At 36.7% G+C, this 25,801-nt stretch overlaps 1 protein-coding gene across 17 annotated transcripts in view; it reads left to right on the top strand.

The window, feature by feature from the left end:
- Window positions 1–25,570, top strand: part of ZNF385B (zinc finger protein 385B) — a 400,251-nt gene extending 374,681 nt beyond the window's left edge. For all 17 annotated transcript variants that reach the window (XM_078327336.1, XM_035304435.3, XM_035304434.3 and 14 more), the window contains 4 exons: window positions 20,782–21,027; window positions 21,830–22,008; window positions 22,581–22,682; window positions 24,090–25,570. In XM_078327336.1, coding sequence (XP_078183462.1) covers window positions 20,782–21,027; window positions 21,830–22,008; window positions 22,581–22,682; window positions 24,090–24,308 — 746 coding nt within the window. In that variant the 3' untranslated portion in view covers window positions 24,309–25,570. The remainder of the gene's footprint in view (window positions 1–20,781; window positions 21,028–21,829; window positions 22,009–22,580; window positions 22,683–24,089) is intronic.
- The last annotated feature ends 231 nt before the right edge of the window (window positions 25,571–25,801 follow it).

The following is a 25,801-nucleotide window of genomic DNA, read 5'->3' as shown; positions in this document are numbered from 1 at the left end:
CATGGAGGAAGTGGATTAACATTTTCCATTCCAGCCAAAGCAAAATATACATGACAAAACATAGACATTTTTGATTTGGGCCACTCCATTTTTGTTTAAGCCACTCTACTTAGCACCCAATATCAAACTGGCAAGGTTGAAACTTGCCCCTGGTTGATGCCTGTCATCATTAATCCATTCAAAGTGGTGTGGAATGACCTCCAGCCAGGAGTTTCAACATGTGGTCTCTGGACAAGATGGAAGAACAGATAGTAGCCCCAAGTAACAGAAAAGATAAAATAGGGTAAGGAAAGAAAGTGAGAGAGAAAAGCATGGCCTGTGATGGGGTAGGGAAGGCAAGGAATTCAGGGAAGCCAGGGAAACACCCACAGATCCCAGCAACACTGAATCAAAGTTCAGGTGAGCACTTGTCAGTTACAAAGGAATCTCTTCCAGCAGTCCTGTCAGTTCTCAAGTTTCCTCCATTACAGAGAAAAAAAACTCCCCACGTCTTATGATTCTGCACGTGCCTAATCCAGTCACCTACAGCTGACAGCAAAGAGCATGAGGCAGATTAATCTAAAGAGAATAGTAGTTAATAACTCATGATGCCAAATCTATTTTTAACCAGAGGGACTTTACTTAGGTGCACCTTTAATCCCCTAACATTTTGGGAAGGACTCTAACCTTCCTACATTGGGCCTCAAACCCAAGTTCAGTCAACCACCCTTGCCTTTTACTAAGAAGGGTCTTTAACCTTCTCAATATTAGGAGGGATTCTAACTCTCCTAAATTGGACCTCTAACCCAATCCCATCCTTTATGCAGGTAAAATGTACCCCACCACTTACCCAAAGTCGGCCAATTGGTGCTGTGCTGATGATTTTCCTCTAGATCAGGGATCTCTTTAGTGTAGTCCCTTCACGGTTTGCCAGGAAGATGTTACCAGAAAGGGGTAACATCCAGATCCCAAGAGAGGGTTCTTGGACCTCACACAAGAAAGAATTTGGGGAAAGTCAATAGAACAAATTTGTCCAACCCACAGCCCACAGTCCACATGCAGCTGAGGACTTCAAATGCAATACAACACAAATCCGTAAACTTTCTTAAAACATTATGAGATTTTTTGTGATTTAATTTTTTTACTTTATCAGCTATCATTAGTGTTAGTATAATTTACGTGTGGCCCAAGACAATTCTTCTTTCAATGAAAGCAAGTTTATTAAGAAAGAAACAAAAAGAATGGCTATCCATAGGCAAAACATCACTTTTTAAAGGAGACTTCCTATGGCCAATAGACTTTCTCCTGTAACCTCTAGGTCTTAAATACAAAGCTGGCTTTAACAACATTGTAATAAAGCTGCAGACTGAATTTAAATACATTAGAGTTTTTTTATGATTGGCTTTTAGAAATGTATCTGTAAAGGATTGGTATCTTTTCTGTGCAGTCCAGCCCCCAAATGTCCACATAGTCTCCTTTGAGCAGGCAGTACCTAGTCAGGTCCATGAAAAGTAAGAGCCTGGTACCTGTGTCCCTGAAGCAGCCTGAGGCAAAAAGCTTGTCTCCTGGCAGTAATTATTTTTTCCTGACTAGATGAAGGAGAGACTCAGTTTCCTCAGTAGCTCTCAGGCTGACCTTTCCATTGTCAGTGCTCACTTCATCCTGCCTAAAGTATCAAAGCTAAAACCCTTTGCTGATCTCTGCATCTAGAGAGGAAGGAGGGTGAGGGGAGCTGAATTCAAATGTTTTACTTGTACCTCGTCAATCTGTTTCCTCTGTAAAGAGCCATTCATTTCAAAGAAAAAGAACCTTTTCTCATTTCACCTAGAAAATGTTTTTAATCGTACTCCCAGCTTTTGAATCTCTACTATACCTACTCCCTGAGGAATTTGATTTGAGCAACATGAGTTACTTATTCTATTTTCCATAATAAAGCTGCCTCAGAAATAACTGTTTCACATCTCTTGGTGACAAATCAGAAAGGGGCAGTTTTTCAACCTGGAGAAGTTGAAATATGATTTCTCCATTGTACAAGTCAAATGGTTGGAAAAACTACACAAAATAAGAGAAAGCTGTTCATTAGATTCAAACTCTAGCAAACAAGCCCTCTTTTATTCTCACTCAGAAAAGCTGACAAATTCACTAACATCAGTGCCAGTTCACTGATACAGAAGGTAGGCTGCCAGCTTTCAACATGGAGATAGTTGGAGGTGTCATTTTTTTTATCTGAGTGTGAGGCTGGCAGCTTGTGCTTCCTAAGTGACACAAGGGACAACAGGTCAGTTGTCATATGATGCTTAGACAAGGAAGGCAATGGCTGGCATTTTATTGAACCACAGAATCTCTGCAGGCCATGAACCAATGGTCAGAACCTGACTGATGGAGGCTTTCAAATGGAAAGAGCAGTGGCATCCTCAGTCAGGATTGTAGCCTGGCAGAAAATTGCCAGAAGATGTGAGTGTGACGCAAGGCTGGTTTTGGACTTTTGAAGTTCACCACCTAACTTTTATGGGTCCTAAGTTACTTAAGATGAATAATGAGGGCCGGGTGCGGTGGCTCATGCCTGTAATCCCAGCACTTTGAGAGGTCGAGCCAGGTGAGTCATGAGGTCAAGAGATCGAGACCATCCTGGTCAACATGATGAAACCCCATCTCTACTAAAAATACAAAAAATTAGCTGGGCATGGTGGCACGTGCCTGTAATCCCAGTTACTCAGGAGGCTGAGGCAGGAGAATCGCCTGAACCCAGGAGGCAGAGGTTGCCATGAGCCGAGATCGCGCCATTGCACTCCAGCCTGGGTAACAAGAGCGAAATTCCATCTTAAAAAAAAAAAGAGATGAATAATGAATAAGCTTTTTATTTATTTTCTTAAAGATAAGGACATGTAGATTCTGATTCAGTGAAGAGTCACTTTAATTTATAGACAATTTTCCCTGCTTTTGGGATTAGTCTAAAAGTCAAGATATGAAAATTAGACACAAACATAGCTAATTAGGATTTAGCAAGATTCATAGTCATCAACCATGCTTGAAGAGACAGGGTTTCTGCAATTTAGCTATAGGCATGGTAATGCAGCGGTGGATGAGAAGGGCCCAACTGCCTTAGATTGATCCAATGTGTAGTATTACAGTGCTCAGAGAATTTCAAAAACTAGCTTCTAGTTCCATGTTTGTCCTTGGCTACTCAGTACTTCCAGGCTTATGACTCTAATACTCTGTTTCGTTTTCCACTCCTGCAAAATGTCATATGCCATATAGAAAATGTTTTCTGTTTCCAAAGGTGGTTCAGCAGTTCACCCTCAAGTGAGAAACTGAAATTAGATATTTCCAACAGGAAATCCTAGAACTAATAAAGCAAGTCAGCTAACCAGTAGGTGTTATAAGCTAAACCAGCCTGTACTATACTATGATAGGAAACCCTTGGGGACATTTGGAATTAGATCAAGTTTAAATGAGGCATCTAGCCTAAATGGATGACTGAAGAATTCCCAATGTACTTCGGAGTCAGTCTTGGGCCACCAGATGTAAAATTATGTGCCTTGAGAATATGGGTTAATCATGAGAGATACTATCACTAAGATATAAAGTCTTTATAATGACACATTTAGTAATGGACATATATTACCTAAAGAGTAGAGAGTGGGGGAAAGTAAATAATGCCACAGGACATTATATGTGGAATGTCTTTCTTTCTTTTCATTTATTTATTTCTTTTTTTTTTTTAAGACAAGACTCTCTCTGTTGCCTAGACTGGAGTGCAGTGGCACAATCTCAGCTCACTGCAACCTCCACCTCCTAGGTTCAAGCAATTCTCCTGCCTCATCTTCCCAAGTAGCTGGGATTACACATGCATGCCACTATGCCTGGCTAATTTTTATATTTTTAGTATAAACTGGGTTTCATCATGTTGGCCATGCTAGTCTTGAACTCCTAACCTCAAATGATCTGCCCACCTCCATAGTGCTGGGATTATAGGTGTGAGCCACCATGCCTGGTGGAATTTCTTAAAGAGTATTATTACACAAGTATATCAACCATGTAATTGTTGATAACACAAGTGAATATTGTATAGTGTAATTTAATATTGACTACATAGACCATTGCAGAGATGGGTTGTTGGGCTAGAAACCTCTGATGAATTTCCAAACAGAATACCTATAGTTTCATGAGAAATCTGGCCAAAGAACAGAACATGAATTTAATTGCAAAGAGGAATGGCTATATTTTCGTGATTCTTTTTTTCACATGTGCTTCAGAATTTCTGGCAGTGGTCAATGCCTTACCTATATTGTTATTGGAGGTACATTGTTTATTTATATGTATGTTTGTATAGGATTTGTAACAAAGGAGATAATCACAGATTTGTTCATTTCATCAAACATCAAAATATTGGACCTGGCACAAAAGAATGTGTTTGGGGTTATGACCTTGTCTAGTACATTTCAAGGAGATCCACTCAAGAAAATTGTTTCAACCTCAAGGGACATTAAATATATATTGCAAATATATAGGCTTGACAGCAATGATATGAGTAATTTACATAGTCAACAGCTAAAATGCATTTATGTGTCTGTTCTATGTATATTTGTTTTACTAGTTATGATTCAGCTATTAACAGTACATTTTTCTTATATTTTTACTTGTGAGGCTAGAGAGCACTGCCTTGAATTGGACATTCCTTATTTCAGCAAACCTATTGCTCACGTATGGCTTTCTGTACATTGGGCATAAAGATAAATCAAGACATGGTTCCAGGACTCAAGAATCTCTCTATCCTGGTAATAATGTTGAAGTGCAAAAAATAATTATAATTAATGAAAGATCATAATATAATTAGGTAAAGAGGATTATCAAAGCATGGAGTAGAGAAAAAGGGAAAACATGGGCTCAGAAACTAGAAAGGTCAAGATCAGCAAGGAAATTTCATGGTAATCCAGAGAGAATAGATTAGGGCCTGAAATGAGGCAGTGGCACATAATAAATACTAAATAAATGTCTGCTAATTTAAAGGGTAAATAAGGCTGATAGATGAGGAAATTAGTTAAATGCAGAATATAAGAGAGAGAATTTAAGAGTCATTGCTGACAGTTCTAATATATAACTGGCAATGCCATCAATTGATGTGGGGACTACTTGGAAAGGCCCCTGTGTGGACCAGCTTATCCATTCAGTATCAGGCATGTTGAGTTTGAAATGCCCATGAAATATCTAAAAACAGATATCCTATAGAGTATTGGTGGAAAAAGGTCTTGATCTTGAGAGAAAAGTAGATAATTTACCTGTGGATTTAGGAATCTATGTCAATGTGGTAGAGGAAGTCATTGAATTGAGTTAGATCACATAATGCCCAAGAAGAAGACAAGAGTGTGATCTTGAGGAATGCCAACATTTAGGAGCAGGCAGAAGAATAGGAGATGGTGAAAAGAGTCTAGAACAAGCTGTTGCAGAAGCTAAAGGAGAACGGGTCAGGGGAAGTGTCATGGACATCAAGGGTGAAAAATATTGTGGACACTGAAGGGAAAAGGTTTCCAGAAGAAATTCGTGTCCAGTGCAAGAGAAGACAGAGACGTCTTTGGTTTTTACAGAAGGATAAAGACAGATAGGAAGAGAGGGAGCAGAAAGGGCTACTTCACACGCCAACTTCCAGTTCAGCACCAGAGAGAAGATAGGTGGGAAGCCCTAGGAGTAAACTAAGTCAAGGAATGACTTTTAGAATATAGAGCTTTCAGCATTTTGTAGACAAAAAAAATCAGGTGGAAAGAAAGTAATTGAAGCTATAGGAAATATGTTTAAGAAATAGACCAAGTAGAAGCATATACCTTTTCCTCAGAAATGTGAAGAAAATGGGTGCAGATGGAAGAAATTGTGATATTGGAGTGATCTCACCAGCTTCCCCATTTCTCTAAGAAATAGGAGACCAGACATGAAAGATTTGGAACATTGGTAGGGAACCTTAGAACAAGGATAAAACTTCCATGCAGAAGTTTTATCTTTATATAATCATTTTTATATAAATGATTTTTATGATTTACATTAAATGGTAATCATTTATATAATCATATTTCCCTCTTTCATTTATTGACCTCTTCTGAGACATATAACTTTTTATCATATATGTTCCTAACTTAAGCAAATCTAATTCATATGAATATAGAATTTTAAAATAATTATGTGTGAATACTGCACTCCTAAGAAAGCTCTGTTTTCATACACACACACACACACAAAATCTTTTAAATAGTGCATTCAAGTGATTACTAAATTTTCCCAGATCTTTCTGCACATCACCTTTCAGGAAAATATCTAATAAATAAAGTAAGGCAACTTGAGAGTTGTATCTGATCGTTATCTGCAATATCAGCCTTTTCTTCCTGCTCCTTCAGATAGGTGTAGTCCCGTTACACTACAAATGAATACTCCTTTTTTTGTGCATCCAACAATAATAATGATGACGCTCTAGCATCTTTACATCTCTTACAACATTTTATTTTGCAGAGAATTCCAAGGTACTGATTTCATTTGTTCACCTTGCAGCCTGTGTGCTTTTTTTTTTATCCATTAACTATCTTAATGGAATTCTTCCTTAAACTTTAAAAATATCTGTCATCAGTTGGTGGCTTCTATCAGTTGTATTGTGTCAAACGTATAGATAAGGAGGAGACAAAACAAGGTAAAGGCTTGTCTTCTGCAGCACACCAATTTACATACATACAGGTTTGCAGTGTTTCTTTTTTTTTTTTTCCTTTTGTCTGGTGTAGAGCCCTCTGAGCTTTTCAGCTTCATTTCTCCCAAGACTGCACAATTGGAAGAAAGTAGGTACTCTGACTGATGCCCATTAATTTCTTATCATTTAGAAAGTGGAAAGATAAAGCAGAGGAGAATGATTTTAGAATTCCTTATCAGAGCAAGCTAACTTGGTTTAATGAGTGTTAAACAGTAACATGGGCATTGCTTTGTTTTTTGGAATAATAATGAGATGTTGGACAAGGTGCTTGTGAATACAGGAAAGAATATGACCAGCAGTCCTTTCACAGCATGCTTCTGTTTAGTGCAATATTATGTATAAAAAGGAAAAATTCATTGTATTATATGACAAGCAGTATTCTTTAGAGACCTCAGAAAGCACAAAGTGCAATTCTATTGAAATTGTGGCCTTGGTGATCTGTGAACTTTTTTCAAGTTTTGGGGCTTCTTTGCTATTCTGGAAGGCTTGTTTCAGAAGATGTCAATAGGTATCATTGAGCCCAATGAGTCTTCCATGATAAATGGCATGGATTTAGAAATTCATGGGTCCTGGGAAGTGCGGAATAGAATTAATGACCCTGGCCTCATTATCTGAGCTTGCATTTTCCAACTGAAACCCTTGCCTCACTTTTACAGTCTTCTTGGTTCTTAAAGCCAATAAGAAAAGAGTAGTATTTTGCACATGTAAGCATTAAGCTCTCAATCACGCAAACCACTTTCTCAAGATGAATCAGTCAGTGAAAAATGGAATTAGGAATAGCCAAGTTTTTCTGGCTGAGAGGCCAGGAAGTTTTGTTAGCATCCCGAATATTGTTATCTCAAATCTTAGTAAACGACACCACCCACCATTTATCAAGTGCCCATGCTAAAACCATGATAGTGAGACTTGATTCCTCTCTTTCTCCAATGTCTCATACCTAATCCATCAATAAGCCTAGCTGGTTCTACCTACAAATATATTCTGAAACCACTGCTCAGTTCTCTATCACTACCACCTTGGTCTAAGCAACCACCAGCTCTCTCATGGACAACTGAAGTCATTTCTTGACTGATCTCCTCATGTTTATACTTTCACAGTCTATTCTCTACACAGGAGGCAAAATGATCTTATTAATACAGGAATGAGATCATCTCTCTCTCCTAGTCAGTAATTAAACTTACGTTACATTCAAATTTTTTCATGCTCTACCAGGCTGTATGTGATCTGTTCCCTCCAACTCCTCCACCTCACATCCTACAGTCACATACCAGTCTCACTGACTTTCTTGTCCTTGCTTGTTCTCACCTCAAGGTTTGTAGACTTGCTGTGCTTTCTTCCTGGAACACTCTTTCTTCCAGAATTTCTATTCATTTACATATCTCTCAAATATTGTAATTGCTTGACAGGTTCATCTTGCTTGTTGCACAGATAAAACCAATCCACTGAGACAGCAGTATTGTGGTAGGAAAAGTTTAATAGTTACAGGGCTAGACAAGTGAAAGGATGGGAGTAACTACTCATATCACCTGCCCTGAAAGCTTGGAGGTTAGAGTTTTTCAAGGATAGTTTCGTGGGCAGGGACTAAGGAATGGGGAATGCTGATTGTTTGGGAATGAAATCATAGAGATGTGGAAAACAGTCCTCGTGTGCTGAGTCAGCCTCTGAGTCAGGACCACAGGACTGGTTGAGTCATGAGTCATGGGTCTGAGTGGAGTCAGTCATTTGAAAAGTCTGAAAAATATCTCAAAAGATTAATCTTAGGATCTACAACAGTGATGTTCTCTATAAGAAACACTGGGAAAGTCACAAATGTTGTGACTTCTGGCCACAGGTGTCCTGAGCAGTAAGGGATTGTAGAAAAGCAAGCTAGGGAACAATGGCTGGTAACTGTTTAACTACACCTATATCTTGGCAGAATTCAGGCCCCTTCCATACTCTGAATCTTATCACCTTTCAGTAGACTTACAAAACAAGGCAGGGAGGGTAAGTTTTAGGGAGGAACGGCTATCATCCTTGCTTCAAAGTTAAGCTGTAAACTAAATTCCTTCCATGATTAGCTTGGCCTACACCCAGGACTGAGTGAGGGCAGGCAGCCTGTGAGACTAGAAGCAAGATGGAGTCAGCTGTTACACTTCTCTATCATAATCTTTGCATAGGTGGTTTCAATATCACCTCTTCAGATAGGCCTGAGCAGACCCTTTTACTACGACCAGCTTTATTTTTCTTCTCAGTGCACTTACACTGAAACATTGTATGTATTATATATAGTTTTATATATGCTTTGAATATATGTGCTTTGAAATTTGTTATGTATAAAATAGTTTATATTTATGTTATAATGCAAACTTGTTATTTAATAAATATATTGATATATGAATTAAGATTTACATTTAAATTATTTAAAATACATTTGTATATATAAATACATACACACAAACTTACTTTCTCTCTCCCCCACTAGATGAATTCCGCTGAATCAGAGACTTGGTATTTTTATTGCTTTTATTGCCTAGTATAGTGTATAGCACATAATAGGGGCTCAATAAGTATTTGTTGAATGGATGGATGGTTATTTCCTTAGGACAGATTTCTAGAGGAGACTTTCTTGGTGAAATGATATTAACTTCATATATTGTTTAACAGTGGTTATACTACTTTTCCTCTAAACCAAGCATAGATGCCTATATTGTATCTGCCCCACTTATTGTAATTTCTAAATCGTTGCCACCTCTCAGAGGGAGAAAATGATACTTCTTAGTGGCCTTAATTCAGACAATTTAATAAATCAAGACATACATTATCAATAACAAGAATGCAAAGAAAATTTTATTTCATATGGGGAATCAGAGGCCTCCTTTTGAATGTCCATTAATTCTTCTGAGAAATCAGACAAGACTTGAAAATTCAGAGAAAACAACACCTACACAAATTTTTTCTTAAAATGTACTTTTGAAGACTATTTTCATTTGCTTTCTTAGGTTACATGAAAAGTTGCAACTTTAGAGGAGGAAAAAGTAATTTTCTCTCTCTCCTGAGTTCTTGATTGGAACTGATCCCTGTAACAAAAGGCAGATTAACAAGAAAAAAAAGAAGTTTTTTTTTTTTAACTTGCTTTATGTATCTGGGTACTCCTATATTGGGTGTACATATGTTTAGGATAGTTAGCTCTTCTTGTTGCATTAAAAAAGAAGTTTATTAAGATGTATACTTCATGTATAAATGGGAGATACCCAGAGAAATGAGTAAATCTCCAAGAGGTGATTTATTTTGAATTCAGGCTCAACTTTGATCTTAAGCTGTAACAAATAAAGAAGGGTGTTGAGAGGACAGTTATGAGGAAGTGACCAGGAAAAGCACAGTAAACAAGGTTAAGGTTTGTTATGCAGATTTAAACTGCTGCCTTCTCCATTTAACAAGACTCTAGAGGCTAGAGTCATTCTTATTTTCTTGGTATAGTAAGGGAGACACCCCAACAGATAGAGTTGTTTTTTTTAATAGATATATACTTCTCTTACAAAAGAGTAACTTCTACAGAGCTTCAGCTGTAGCTTCTGCAGGGATGGCATAATCTGGCCTGCTATACACCATTAAACAACCACATCAAAGCAAACTTATTTATCTGGTTCTCTACAAGGTGTGCCTGTAATATTCTGTATTAGTCTGTTTTCATGCTGCTGATAAAGACGTACCTGAGACTGGGCAATTTATAAACAAAAAAAAATTTAATGGACTTACAGTTCTATGTGGATGAGGAGGCCTCACAATCATGGAAGAAGGCAAGGAGGAGCAAGTCATGCCTTACATGGAAGGCCGCAGGCAAACAGACAGCTTGTGCAGGGAAACTCTTTCTTATAAAACCATTAGATCTCATGAGACTTATTCACTATCATAAGAACAGCATGGGAAAGAACTGCCCACATGATTCATTACCTCCCACCAAGCCCCTCCCACAACACTTGGGAATTCAAGACGAGATTTGGGTGGGGACACAGCCAAACCATATCATATGCTATGCTCTCTATGGCATCAGGTAACTTACATATACAAAGATATTACTATCCAATCACCTTTAGTCAACATGACAAACATTCAAGAAGGTGTTTCTAAAAATAAACATTCTTAGTCTAATATTTCTTAAAACAGACAAGCAATAAGAATACTGGCTCAGGGTTCAGGAAGCCTTTGTTTGAATCCATGCTCTGCCATTTATTAATTGAATGACTACAGGAAAGTTGTTTATTCTATTTAAGCCTGGGGCCTTTTCTTTTTAAACAATCGGGGTTATTATAAGACAACATTTAGGAGTGAAAAGTATGCCACAATCTGGGAGATGATTTGTGAAGTGTATATCTGAAAAAGGACTCCTGATCAGGCTTATTTGAAGAATTCCTATAAATCAATAATAAAAAAGCTGACAACCCAGCTTTAAAAAAATGGGGTAAATATATGAACAAACACTTACAAAATATACAATTGGTGAATAAAAAAAAAAGGAGCTCTTTATGACTAGTCACTGGGGAAATACAAATTAAAACCACAACAAGACACTGTCACGCCTCCACTAGAATGGCTAAAATCAAAAAGACCAACAATACTGATAGCATGGATTAGATAAGATGTGGAACAATTAGAATTTTCATACATTGCTGATAGAAATATATATTGGCACAATCAGTTTGGAAAACCGTTTTCAGAATCTACTAAAGCTAGATATGAATATCTTGTGACCCAATAATTCTACTATGTATATATATGTAACAAAAATGAATATTTATGCCTACCAAAAAACACTTAAAAGAATGTACATAGAATTATTCAAAATGGCTAAAAACTGAAAACATTTTAAATGTTCCTCAATAGCAAAATAGATAAACTTTAGCATACTCATACAATGGAATACTACCCAGCAGTGAAAAAATAACCTTCTATCTATAATAATATGGATGAATCTTAGACATATAATGTTGAGTGAAAGAAGCCAGGCACAAATGAAATAGATTGTGTGATTTCCTTATATGAAGCTTAAAAATGGATAAAACTGATCTAGGTTAATAGGGGTGGTTATCTTTGGGGGAATCTCAACTGGTAGGAGTTCAAGGGAGCCTCTGGGGTGGTGAAAACACTTTATATCATCAGGTGTATTGTATTTACATGAATGTGTACATACATTCAAATGTATTCAATTTATGTATTTTACAGTACATGCTATACCTCAAAAGAAAAAAAAGAAGTTTAAAAGTACAGATAGTAACCTTTTCTATCTCATTATAGTGTTTAAAGAATAAATTAGATAATGACTATAAGTTCTTAAAAGAGTGCTTGGTCTACAGTAAGTGCTCAATTACTATGAGTGGTTGATTTGTGATTATTATTGTTATGTTTACCATTATTGTAAATTGAGGCTAGCATTTTTGCTCTGGGCAAAGCAAATTTTCAAATAGTGATCGCACTGCTGATTTCAGATTTTAAGAACAATGCTCCAATGAACTTAACCTTATTAGGTTTGTATAAAAGGAAGTTTATTATTATTATAATTTTTTTACTTTAGTGTACAATTTTTTAACTCCTAAAACTGCATTTAAGATTTTTGTTTCCTTTCAGAGTAATAAGAATTTTTTAAATTATACTAAGGTACAAGTCATCATAAATCTTATGAAACAATATTCATCTGTTTTAGTAATCAAATAAATACTAATCAAATTAACAATGTGATACCATATTATGTCTGTTGGATTGGTAAAAGCAATGGATGATTAGACTAGTACAGGTACAGGAAACCCATGATATTTTATGATGCTCCTGTGAGCATGACCATTCTGGAGGGCAATTTGGTATGTGCATCAAAAGCTCACAAATGTACAGGATCTTTGTCCCAGCAATTTATCTTGAAGTTTATGTCCTGAGGAAATTATCAGATGAGTTTTCAGAGATGTCCACATATATAACTGTTTATATAACTGGTTTACTGAATATATGAATTCAATGAGATACAAACATGATAGCCTATACAGCCATGTGTTGCTTAACAATGCAGATACATTTCAGGACATGTATTTTTAGGCACTTTTGTCATTGTGCAAATATCATTCAGTGTATTGTACTCACACAAATCTAGGTGGTATAGCCTACTGCATGCTTAAGCTGTATAGTTTACCCTAGTATTAGTTCCTTCTCACACTGCTAATAAAGACATTCCCAAGACTGAGTAATTTTTTTTTTTTTTTTTTTGAGATGCAGTCTCACTCTGTCACCCAGGCTGGAGTGCAGCAGTGCAATCTTAGCTCACTGTAACCTCTGCCTCCTGGGTTCAAGCATTTCTCCTGCCTCAGCCTCCCAGGAAGCTGGGATTACAGGCACATGCCACCATGCCTGGCTAAATTATTTTGTTTTTGTTTTTGTATTTTTAGTAGAGACAAGGTTTCGTCATGTTGCCCAGGCTGGTCTCGAACTCCTGGCCTCAAGTGATCTGCCTGCCTCAGCCTCCCAAAGTGCTGGGATTATAGGCATGAGCCACTGCACCTGGCCGAGACTAGGTAAATTATAAAGGAAGGAGGTTTATTTGACTCACAGCTCAGCATAGCTAGAGAAGCCTCAGGAAACTTACAATCATGGTGGAAGGGGAAAGAAAACGCCTTCTTTACATGGTAGCAGCAAGGAGACCTGCCAAGCAAAAGGGGGGAAAGCCCCTTATAAAACCATCAGACCTCATGAGAACTCACTATCAGTAGAACCAGCAGCATGTAAGTAACTGCCCCTATGATTCAATTACCTCTCACTGGCTCCCTCCCATGACATATGGAGATTATGAGAACTACAATTCAAGATGTTTTCTGGTTGAGGACACAGCCAAACCATATACCTATTTAGCTCCTAGGCTACACACCTGGATAGCAGGTTACTGTACTAAATACTGTAGGCAATTGCAACACAATAGCAAGCATTTGTGTATCTAAACATAGGTAAGTAATCTTAAAAATACTGTATAAAATAAAAAATGGTATACCTGTATAGAGCATTTACCATGAATGGAACTTGTAGAGGTGGAGGTTGCTCTGGGTGAGTCAGTGAGTGAGTGGCAAGTGAATGTGAAGGCCTAGGACATTAGTATACACTTACTGTACTAGAATATTACTATAGACTTTATAAGCACTATATACTTAGGTTACACTAAATTTCTCCTCTAAAATTTTCTTTCTTCAGTAATAAATTAACCTCAGTTTAATGTAACCTTTTTGCTTTATAAAGTTTCAAAAAATTTTTAAAATTCTGACTTTTTTGTAATAACACTTAAAACATAAACCACTGTACAGTGCTACAAAAATTCTTTATATTCTTATTCTGGAAGCTCTTTCCTATCTTTAAATTTATTTATTTAACTTTTTTAACTTTTTGACTAAAAACTATGACACAAACACACATATTAAGCTAGGCCTACACTGGGTCAGGATCATTAATATCACTGTCTTCCACTTCCACATCTCAACCCACTGGAAGGTCTTCAGGCGCAATTACACATGTGGAGCTGTCATAAATGATAACAGTGCCTCCTTCTAGAATACCTCTAGAGGAACCTGCCTGAGGCTGTCTTACAGATTAATTTTTTTACAAATGGAAGGAGTACACCCTAAAATAATTATTATAAAAAGCACAGTATAGTAACTATATAAACCAGTAACATAGTCATTTATTATCATTATCAAGTATTATTTACCTTACATAGTTGTGTGTCCTATACTTTTATAGAACTGGTAGCACAGCAGATCTGTTTACATAGAATCACCAGAAGCACATGAGTAATGTGTTACACTACAACATCATGACAGCTACCACATCTCTAGGCAATAGGAATTTTTCAACTCCATTATAATCTTATGGGACTACCATTGTATATGCAGTCCATCATTGACTGAAATGTCATTATGTGACACATGACTGTATGCTCTACTCAATCTCCCTTTCTCATTCCTCAAAGACATTGTCAGATATCAAAAGCCTGGTCCTATTTGAAACCTTTGACTCTTATCTAGTTGAATACTCCCTTTTTTTCTGGCTCAGGTTGAACCATGGAAAGGGGTATATTCTGCTCTTTCTTCCATGTCCCATGCTTTCTGATTCTTGTTCTTTCCATTGTTAGAGATAAGAGGAGGAATTAGAGGAGAAAAAGGGGCAAATGCTTTTGTACTTAATGACAATCACAGTTGTTCCCTGAATGACAGATGTCCAGATGCTGTCTGGCTCCCACAGGGACAATATGTGAATTCTTCATAAGGTTGGTTCCCTAACCTCTTACAAACCTTCCTCAGCTTGTGCCACTAAAGGTACACACTTCCGCCTCTTGCTGCCAAGGTCCTAGTGATTAGACTTCTTGTGTTGGGCACTAACAATATGACTTGAGTCAGGCCACTTTTCAAAGCATCTTATTGACCCAAAGAAATCTTATTCAGGCCGGGCGTGGTGGCTCAAGCCTGTAATCCCAGCACTTTGGGAGGCCGAGGCGGGTGGATCACGAGGTCAACAGATCGAGACCATCCTGGTCAACATGGTGAAACCCCGTCTCTACTAAAAATACAAAAAATTAGCTGGGCATGGTGGCGCGTGCCTGTAATCCCAGCTACTCAGGAGGCTGAGGCAGGAGAATTGCCTGAACCCAGGAGGCGGAGGTTGCGGTGAGCCGAGATCGCGCCATTGCACTCCAGCCTCGGTAACAAGAGCGAAACTCCGTCTAAAAAAAATAAAAAGAAAAATAAATTAAAAAAAAAAATCTTATTCAACCCTGACATGCCAAACTAAGATTATAGATTCTTCTTCTTCTTACCTTTCTTGTTCCAGCCCCATCTCCCTCCAACCTTTATTTCCCCTACTTCACTTGATGTGAGTTAAAGATTGCCAAGACCTGCAGGAGTCTAACTAGGGAATGAAATCCCAGTGTCCCCTACTTATATGCACTTCTGGCTTTATTAGTTTGGGGTTCAAAAGCTCCCAACCAGACCAGAAATTCATGACTCCAGTGAGTCCTCCAATCTTCAGACTACTTTATATATCCTGGACAGGTGAGTGATAGGATGCTGGTAGCTGGATCACTTCTATTAAATCTTATAAATCCTTCAGGACAGTGTTGGGGGTTTCTGAGGAACTCTCTAATATGCTGCAATACTAAATAACAATTGCTTTCAATTTTCAGTTATGTCCTTCATTGAGGCATCTGGTATCCTTTCAAAATTAACAAAAATGCAAACCAGCAATAACCCAGATATCAAAAGAAGATTGCCAAATACAGTACATTCATATAAATAAATATCACTTGGTGTTAGAAATCTTAATCCAGTTCTGCATTTATTGACATGGAAAAGTGTTCTTGATTTATTCCTAAGTGAAAAATATTAGTTACAGAACTGTATGTTTCTGTATATTCATATTTGCTATTGTGTAAAAATAGTATGGAGTAATATATACCAAAGAATCATCATTCTAAGTCAAAACTATTGTGTGTGAGCCAAATATCACCTGCCACCTATATTTGTAAGCAAAATTTTATTGGATCACAGCCATGCCAGTGGCAGCTTTCCTGCTACAAAGCAGAGTTGAGTAGTTACAATAGAGACATAGCCACAAAGCTTAATGTGTCTTCTGGAGCTCTATAGAAAAAGTGTATCGACTTATATTCTAGGTGATAAAATCATGAGTAATTTTAAATTTTAAAAAATTTTTGTCTGACTTCATTTTTAAAATTTTCTGCAGTAAGCATAAATTTATTGTATAAAATACGTATCTATTATTAAACCACTGAATTCTGGTTAGAAAATCTTTTTTTTTTTTTTTGAGACGGAGTTTCGCTCTTGTTACTCAGGCTGGAGTGCAATGGCCGATCTCGGCTCACCGCAATCTCCGCCTCCTGGGTTCAGACAATTTTCCTGCCTCAGCCTCCTGAGTAGCTGGGATGACAGGCACACACCACCATGCCCAGCTAATTTTTTGTATTTTTAGTAGAGACGGGGTTTCACCATGTTGACCAGGATGGTCTCGATCTCTTGACCTCGTGATCCACCCGCCTCGGCCTCCCAAAGTGCTGGGATTACAGGTGTGAGCTACCGCGCCTGGCCAGAAAATCTTATTACATTATAAAATTAAACCAGTCAAATAATAAAAATCTGATTATAGCTTTCAAAGTTCTAATTCAAAATATAAGACCTACATTGTAGGTAGTATATTAATTTTTCCTTTTTAAAATTAAGACCTACGTGTGGACATGACTCTTCCATGTGCCAACAGGATTGGTTTCTCGAAACTTCCTTTTAGAACTTCTGGTATGATCTTTTTATCTTATGTCTTAGCATATTAGTCTTCTGAGGCTGTGTTTGCATAATACAATGCTAAGTTTGATGAATAAGGTGGATTAATTTGAGTAACAATTTTGGAGTAAGAAATAAGGGTGGTAGACATTTTGAAGACTGGTTTTCTTTACTTGGCTTATAAACTGGACATAAAAGGAATATCAAAGAAAAGAGTTTTCAAGTGTTTGGAGCTTTGGAAAATAAATGAATTAGTATGGAACTTCCCAAGGACACTACTTTGAAAAAATAAATTCACTTGCATGCATAAATTATGGATATTTGTTACAACAGATAATTCTGATGTAGCTACGCAAATTTTGCTTCAAAATCCTGTAGGATAAAACCTTATAAAACGTGTTTGAGTAATCAGGAAATAATTAGGACAGCCAGAAGACCTGCTAATTAACATTAGGTGAGGGAATACTTGAAAATAGAATTCGTCTTAACCAGAAGTTCCAGATGACATGCATCTTTATTAAAAGAAACAGAAGTAAACAGTACTTTAATTAAACTTTCAAATACTCCAAGAGGCTTTTAAAATACCAGTAAGGAATGAGAAATAACACAATGGATTTTCATGAAAATATGAAGCAATTAAGATGAGAAATAATAAATTTATGCTTTGAATTTATACATTTGCATATTGAGAAAGAATGCCACTATTCAAATATATAAATATATCAGTGACTTTTCAAATGTTAAGATCTGTTTTATTGACTAGATAGTATCTATCCAATAACAGAATTTCCTGATAGGGTAAAATCATTTACACGTTAACGAAGTCAACATTTTTCCTTAATATTCTCAAAGATTAAGACTCTGGCCTAAGAAAAAAACATAATTTATCTAAACATTCATCTCAACATATTTTAAAAGGAAGGTGTCTGCCATTAGTATATATTTTAATAGTTTTAAGATATTCTCTGCCTTCTGGCTCAATTGATCTCTGTAATAATAACTACCATTACATTTGTTGCCAGTTCTATACTCAACTACTAGGTATTCACCAAGAAAACCCCAAGATTTCTAACACCTAAGTATTTCATCGTGTTTCTGCTTCTAACCATTCACTTCCCACTCATTTTCGACCCTATTCTGTGCTTATCTAAATCTGACCTTCAGAACCTTCAAAATGCCACTTCCTTAATGAAGAATGTCTCTCTCTTCTTAAGCAAAAGTAATCATTTTCTGCTCTGTGCTCTCATGCCTCTTACCAGGTTCTGTTGTAAATTAGAGATCTTTGAATGACTGTCTCATTTCCTCCTGCTATGTTTTGATTTTCTTATAGTCCATACTTACTTTATTTACTAGTCTCTTCAGTGTCTAACGCATTGTCAGCAATTAATATATTGTTAATATGCACTTGTTAATTCATAAATTACCTCTTTGAAAAGGAGATGTAAAAAGGAAATCTTTTTCTTAAAGAAATAGCAACATAGAGAAAATACATAACTTTGTATATCTTCTCAATGTAACCTAAATCCGAGGTGCTGATTTTACTACTAGATAGATATTTTCACTTAAGCCAAATAAATATACTTTAAAAACTAAACTATACTTGTAAAACAAAGCAACTGCTATTTCACATCTAGGGTGACTGTTATATACTTTTGTATCATTAGTGATATACTAAGTATTCCTTTTGAGCAGAAATATTACTGTACCATAGCCTAATCATTTAGAGAAAACATCATGCTCATTTATGCCACTTACTAATTTGTGGGACATTATTTAATTTTGAAAAGGCTCAATTTCCTCATCTTTAAAATGGGAATAATTATTTTGAGCTTATCTATTTTACAAGTTTTCTGTGAAAGCTAATAAGACAATGTAAGTGATAGCACTTTGTAAACTGTAAAGTACTATATAAATGTAAGGGTTTATGAGGGACATTAATATAAGGGACATTATTAGTACTATGCTCTCATAGTACTAATATCTATCTAGTAGTACTAATATCTATCTATCTCATAGTACTAATATCTATCTAGTAGTAAAATGAGTGAGTCAATGGCTGAAACAAGTCAGATTCTTTTAGATCAAATTTATAGAAATATCTTATGAAATGCTTGAAGCAAGGAAAGATTTTGGTATATAATAACTTTAATTTTCATCACAGGAAACTGAGTAATTCCAAATATTAAGATTACTGAATTACTTTGGTGCTTTATGGGTTCTATGAGATTGCAAATTCAATCTGAGGGATCCTTACAGATGAGAGGGTTCCAGGCCTAAAATATTCTCCAATCTAATTTAGTGACTATTACCAATTAGGAAGAATGATTTTATGTCCTTCTCTAACACTATAGAGGTCAGTTTAATAAAACTCTAAGACCTTTTCCTTCATATTTCATGTAATCCTGAAGCTTTAGTACACTCACTTAAAGGGAATATGGAATGTCAGCCTAAGGATGAAAAAGAGTCTCAGCATTCATTCATTCTAAGTAACACCCAAATCTGGAATCCTGCTATGGCACCCTGGATGTCACTAGTCTCAACCTGAATGGATCCAACTCAAAAAAAAAAAAAAAAAAAAAAAGATGGAAATCAACTGCTTATTCCTAAGTCAGTTAGGCTTTTCTTTATATAATATCTTAGTAAAATATGATCTCCCGTCATTTGCAATGTGTCCTAAAAGCTTAGGTTTACCCATATACAGAACCGTGTACCATACACACAGAAACACATACCACATTGCTGTTGCCTTGTCTCTCCTTCCCTCTTAGTCTTCTAGGCCAATGGTACACAATTCCAAATTAGCTAGGGCAGTGAGCAAATATATTCTCAGGTTTAATTCCCTTTCTCTCTTCATGAGAGTTAATCAGCATATCTATAGACATTTTCTAAGAGTACCAGCTCTACTAGGATTAAATGTGTGATGGATTTTGCTGTTGCTTACAGAGCCCCTGTTTCTTTCCCAAAGGAGTCACTGAACAGAGCCTGTCTTGAATAACAAATGAACTTCAATGAGTTAAATTCTGTTAAAGTCACTCTGACTCTCATAGCCTGCACATGGGTCTTGAGGATTATAAGCATTTAGTAGCTACATGATCAAACTGCCAAAATGTCTTTAAATGACTTGGCTAATTTTCATATTGTGCTTATGGTTAATGTTGTTATTTAAAACTTTTGATTTAGACTGGCAGTAATTAATAAGAACAATGAATGGAATCCTTGTCTCTTACATTTTGAATAAATTGCACTGCCATCCACAGAGCAGCAAAAACTTAACTAATCATAACCAAAATTAACCATGTTTCTTCTATTCCACAATCCAAAGTAAAAATTTTAACTTGGTATAAAAATTAAAGTTTAACTTATCTCTGTCATAATTAAACATACATAGTCAAATAAAACTAACATGGCCTAATGGTTTCTTTCATGTTACCTTCATGGGATGTAATTGTATCAGAGGGCAGGTGGTTTTATTTAATAATAAAGATTTTCTTGTAGCATAATTTACAACTCAGGGATATCAGACAGAAAGTTACCTGCTCCAAGTGGGAGAACAAAGTCATTTTTCATAAGTCATCCTTATCTTAGGATGACCTAATATGGAAACTGATGGCATGGTGTTCTGTTTGATTTAAACATAGAGGTTGATTTAACCTCTATAAACTAAAATCTATGCTGAAATAAAAACTTCACATAAAAATCAAATTTCTATTTTTAGAAATGTGTATGGTGATTTATCATTGTTTATATGATATATGAGGCTTCAATAAGATTTCTCTGTGTTTCTCTTAGAAGATAAAGGGAAGTTAAAAGCCAACAGTTCCAGTCAGCCGTCAAGCTCTGAAAGTGGCTCATTTCTCCTCAAATCTGGCACAACACCCCTGCCACCTGGAGTAGCCATTTCTCCCTCCAAGAGCACAAATGGATCTCCCAGTACTGTTGCTGAATCAGAAGAAGAAAAAGCCAAAAAATTACTTTATTGTTCACTATGCAAAGTGGCTGTGAACTCCCTGTCACAGCTAGAGGCACACAACACAGGTTAGCAGCCATCTTTTGCATTTAAATAATGTTTATAAGAAAACCCAACTTTTCCCATCAGAATACCATATCTTTTGTTGTTCAGACCTTAGGTTTGTTCAACGCTTCTCTACTTTTTTGATTCAAAGGAGTGATTTTAGAAAAGTATGATCATATGACTTTGAAAATAGCAAGGCAAAAGCAGCTTGGAGATCAAACTTGTCCTATTCTTTATTTCCTTAGAAACATCTAATACTGTTCAAAAATCATTTTGATGAAGTGACAAAGATGAAGATAAATATTTATGCACAATGATCACTGCAACACACTTATAAGAGAATAAAAATGGAAACAACCTAAAAGCCCACCAGTAGGGAATTACTGAATAAATTATAGTAACTCAATATGATCTATGTTAAACAGCCATTGAACCATAATGATCAGAAAATATTTACGTGATTTGCTATGTGAAATTTTCAGGATAATTAATTAGTATGATCCCAATTTTGAATTTTTTTTTTAGTGCATTAAGAAAAGAACCTGACAAGAAACACACTAAAATGATAATAGTGGTTACCCCTGAGTAGTGCAAGTATGGGTAATCTTTATTTTCTTATGTTTCTCTATATATTTTTTATTTTATTCTCTTACATCTTTCTATTTTTTACAATAAAATATGTTACATTTATAATCAGCATTAAAATGATCATTTAAAAAAAAGCATTGGGAATTTTAGCCTGCAGATAAATTTCTCAAGGATAAGAAAACAAAGAGCTTTATATAATTCTTGGATAGCTGTTTAATATGTCTCTTTCTGTCTTAGGATCTAAACACAAGACCATGGTTGAAGCTCGTAATGGGGCTGGTCCAATTAAATCCTATCCTAGACCTGGATCAAGATTAAAGGTGCAGAATGGCAGTAAGGGATCAGGACTACAGAACAAGACATTTCATTGCGAAATCTGTGATGTTCATGTTAATTCAGAAATTCAACTCAAACAGGTAACATCCTGAATTAGTAAACATTGTTGTTTGCGGTCACCACTTGACTGTTTCTTCTCATCTATGAAATGGTTCTTACTGTGCTCACAGTTAAATTGACTAACTTTTGTAGAATGCATACAATATGCAACATACAGGTGCTATGTGGCAGAAAAAGTTAGTATGAAATATTTGAGCATCTACTGTTACTATATGTCAGGTTCCAGGCTAGATGTTGGAGAAATGGTAACAGTAGTCACTAGAGCCTACAGTTGAGCAGCAGTTTCTGGTAAGGTGAGATGTTAAGCCTGTCTTCCAAAGGCTCAAAATCGGATTAGAGAGAGAGAGAGACTCATCAGTAACAGTGGTAATACCAGGAAAAATCTGATAAGGGCTATAGAGAACAGAGAGGGACAGAGGCATTACAATTGAGGGAGGAATAAGTCTTAATTTAGAAATCATAACAATTTTACCCACACCATTGTGGAACTATGGACCTGGAGTTGGCAGTGGAGTAAACAGCTACCTAGAAATATATTTTACATGGAATGGGACCCACATTCAATTCAGCTAATGCATCAAACTTTTTTCAGCACATTTCTAGCCGAAGGCATAAAGATCGAGTTGCAGGGAAACCACTGAAGCCAAAATACAGCCCTTACAACAAACTCCAACGGAGCCCAAGTATTCTAGCAGTAAGTTTACCTCACCTGCTTACCTGTTTAGTTGGGCAGCCTTGCTGGGTTGGGCAGCCACTGTGGCTAAGGAGGGCATAGAGTCTAATGGGCATGAAAGGTCTTGAATTTAAATAGCCTCATAGAAGTTTTAGAATGAACTGCTTAGTTCCTGCTATAGAGTAACTTAGAAAACAGAAACTGAACTTCTTTAACAGCTAATACTTTACTCTTCACCAAGTTGTTTTCAAAAGACCCCCCTCTTTAGCATATAAAGATAAGTAAAGCCTCAAGAACAAGGACAAGTGATGCCTAAGGAATCCTGGGATGTTGAACCTGGAAAGAGGGATTTCTTTCATAAAACAAAAATCCATCAATTTAATATCCTCATGCTTTCTGGGTTTTTTTGTTTTTTTTTAAAGTCAATATGAGAAGGTAAAGTGGTGTCTCTATCATGTGCTCTCTCCATTCTAGCAGGCATGTTGGTAAATAGCCTGTTTTACCTGCTCTCAATATGTGCTATTTTCAGTGTCTTTCCAAAAACACCTAAGGACTCCAGCAGTAAGTGTCATATAAATACCAAGATGGATGGATTTCACAGTCTCCCTGGGACTGGGCCCAGTGCAGTGTTTGGTCTGAGGATGAAGCTGAGCTTGTCCAGCTGGAAGCAATCCTGAGATTACCTTCCAGCTTCTCCAAAGCCTCTGTCTGATGCTGCAAGCAGGTGTTACCTGCATTAAGCAAATCCAGCTTGCAGTGCTCCTCCTGAGTGCAGGAGAGAGAAGTTAAGGATTGATTTCTTCACAGGAGGATTCTATCCTGGCATTCCATTAAATAGAGAGTTTTGAGCCCGCTTACAATCATTCTCAACAATAGAAATTTGATTTAGTTGTGATTTTTCAAGGAATACTCATTAAGTAGCCAGTGAGAGAGGCTGACTGTTTTCTTGCTCTTCAGGGTCCCTAGTGTCCTGAACTCATTACCTAACCTCAATGCAGCTTATCTAAGAGAAGGGAAGGATCACACACATTCTCAAAAAACAAAACAAAACTCTCTAGGCCTCATCATAGTTTAAGACAAGCCTGAACTTTGAGTTGAGCTTCATCAACTAAGCAGGAAACTTCCGGGCACTTTTTTTTTTCCTGCCAATCAGCACATAAAAAAGCTTTAGCATTTATTCCGAGGCCTTTCCCTGTGCCCTAGCACACAGAAGCAAAGATCACCAAATAAAAGTAAAGAAAGCTATGCTATGAGCCCCTGAAACCAGCACTGTGAAAATAATCATTTCTCAACTTCTGAGAGTAAAGATTTTCAGAATTTAAGACTTCTTAATGTTGGTGTTTTACATATGGAAAGATGTCGATGTCTGTAATAGTTTTATTCAAAAATATTATCTCCGCCCCATTCCTGATTTTCCCCCTCCATTAGGCAAAACTTGCATTCCAGAAAGATATGATGAAGCCTTTGGCCCCAGCCTTCCTGTCCTCACCTCTTGCGGCGGCGGCGGCCGTGTCCTCTGCGCTGTCACTCCCACCTCGGCCTTCTGCCTCGCTCTTCCAGGCTCCAGCCATTCCTCCAGCTCTTCTGAGGCCGGGGCACGGGCCCATCCGTGCCACTCCTGCCTCCATCCTCTTTGCTCCGTACTAATGTCTGCAAAACCCAAGACGTTTGAGGCCAGTAGGAAGTTGAGAAGAAAAGCCACAAGGATTCAGCAATTTAAGCAGTTTGTATTGCAGTACCCCCATTCACCCACAAAATGCAGCCTACCCACCCCAAGCCCCAATTCCAAACAGAAACACATCACTAGATTCAAGAGCGCTTTTAGAGACCACTCCTATAACTTAGGAATCTGAGCAGCATAGGCTTTATCTCCCTATTTCCTCCCTGACCCTACCCCGTTCAATTTATGTATCTCAGACATTTGGTTTCCTGCACATGTATTGGTCAGAAAGAAAAAGAAAGAAAATCATTCTCTATTTTTTCCATGGGTATGATCTGGCTTAAAACAATATGGAATATGTTCCTGACAGACTTGAAAACTAGGATCTTCCTCAGATGTCTGTAAATAACTCTGGTATCCAACTGGGTGTATTCTAGTGTGGAACAAAAATCAGTGAACACAAGTGCTTACTTGTGGATACCACCTTAACAACAGATCACAAAGTTCTCTTTTTGGTGTACTGTTGACACAGATTGTATACTGTTTCGACCCAAGTACTGTTGTATCCTGTGTAGTACTAGATTTGTATCTCTTGTCTAAATTAAACATTTTTAGTTGCTGTGTAAATGTTAGGAAGCAACGTAGCTTTGAATTTTCTCTTTAAGAGAACAAAAGATAATGTATTTTCTTTGTTTCACATTTTATTTGGAGATATTTAAATGAAATAGAAAGCCATATAACATAGCTATAATTACTACCTGTTTGCTATTTTTGTTTAACTTATTTTGTAGCTTCCTCACTGGTTTGTGTTGCTAAGCAAATGTATACAAACATAAAAAGAGCTTCCCAAATTGCACATTTTTGCATCTCTTGTGCATTCTGCAAGAAGACAATGAATCCATGTATTTCTATATAATTATCTTCTTCATTTTTAACCTGTTTTCATTTGTAATGATGCTACATAATTTTGTGGCTCTTTAATGCAATAATGTACAGAAGATTAAAAAAATTTATAATTGAACAATTTGTTTCTCTGTTCACTGAGTATGTTGCAGGTCATGCTCCCCTGCTCCCCTTTCTAAGCTGATATCAGCAAGACTGGAATGTTTGTGGTATCAGGGGTGAGTTATCATAAAACAACAAAATAGAGTAAACTCTTTTAGAGCATCTGTATCTGCAACCTGTAAATGGTAAAATGTCTGTGTATTTTTTTAAATGTAACTTTTCAATAAAAGTACAAAATATAAAATCTGTATTTTCAATGTTTTTTGTCTCCTGAGGCACCTCCAATTTGAAATCATCTGATGAAAGATTTTTAATAGGTACAAAGATTGCTTCTGACATAGCATTTTTAGCTCTTGTTTGCAGCATATTTATTTGTCATGTTTATTCATTACTGTTCACAGCATCTCCATGAGGTGAAATTTTACTGCTGTTTTCTCTCTGAATCTCTAAGATGTTGGGCCAAAGGTGTCGAGTA

Source organism: Callithrix jacchus, chromosome 6 (genome assembly GCF_049354715.1).
Source record: "Callithrix jacchus isolate 240 chromosome 6, calJac240_pri, whole genome shotgun sequence".
Taxonomy (NCBI): Eukaryota; Metazoa; Chordata; class Mammalia; order Primates; family Cebidae; genus Callithrix; species Callithrix jacchus.
Note: the sequence above shows the minus strand (reverse complement) of the source record. Positions and strands in the feature narration are given on the sequence as shown.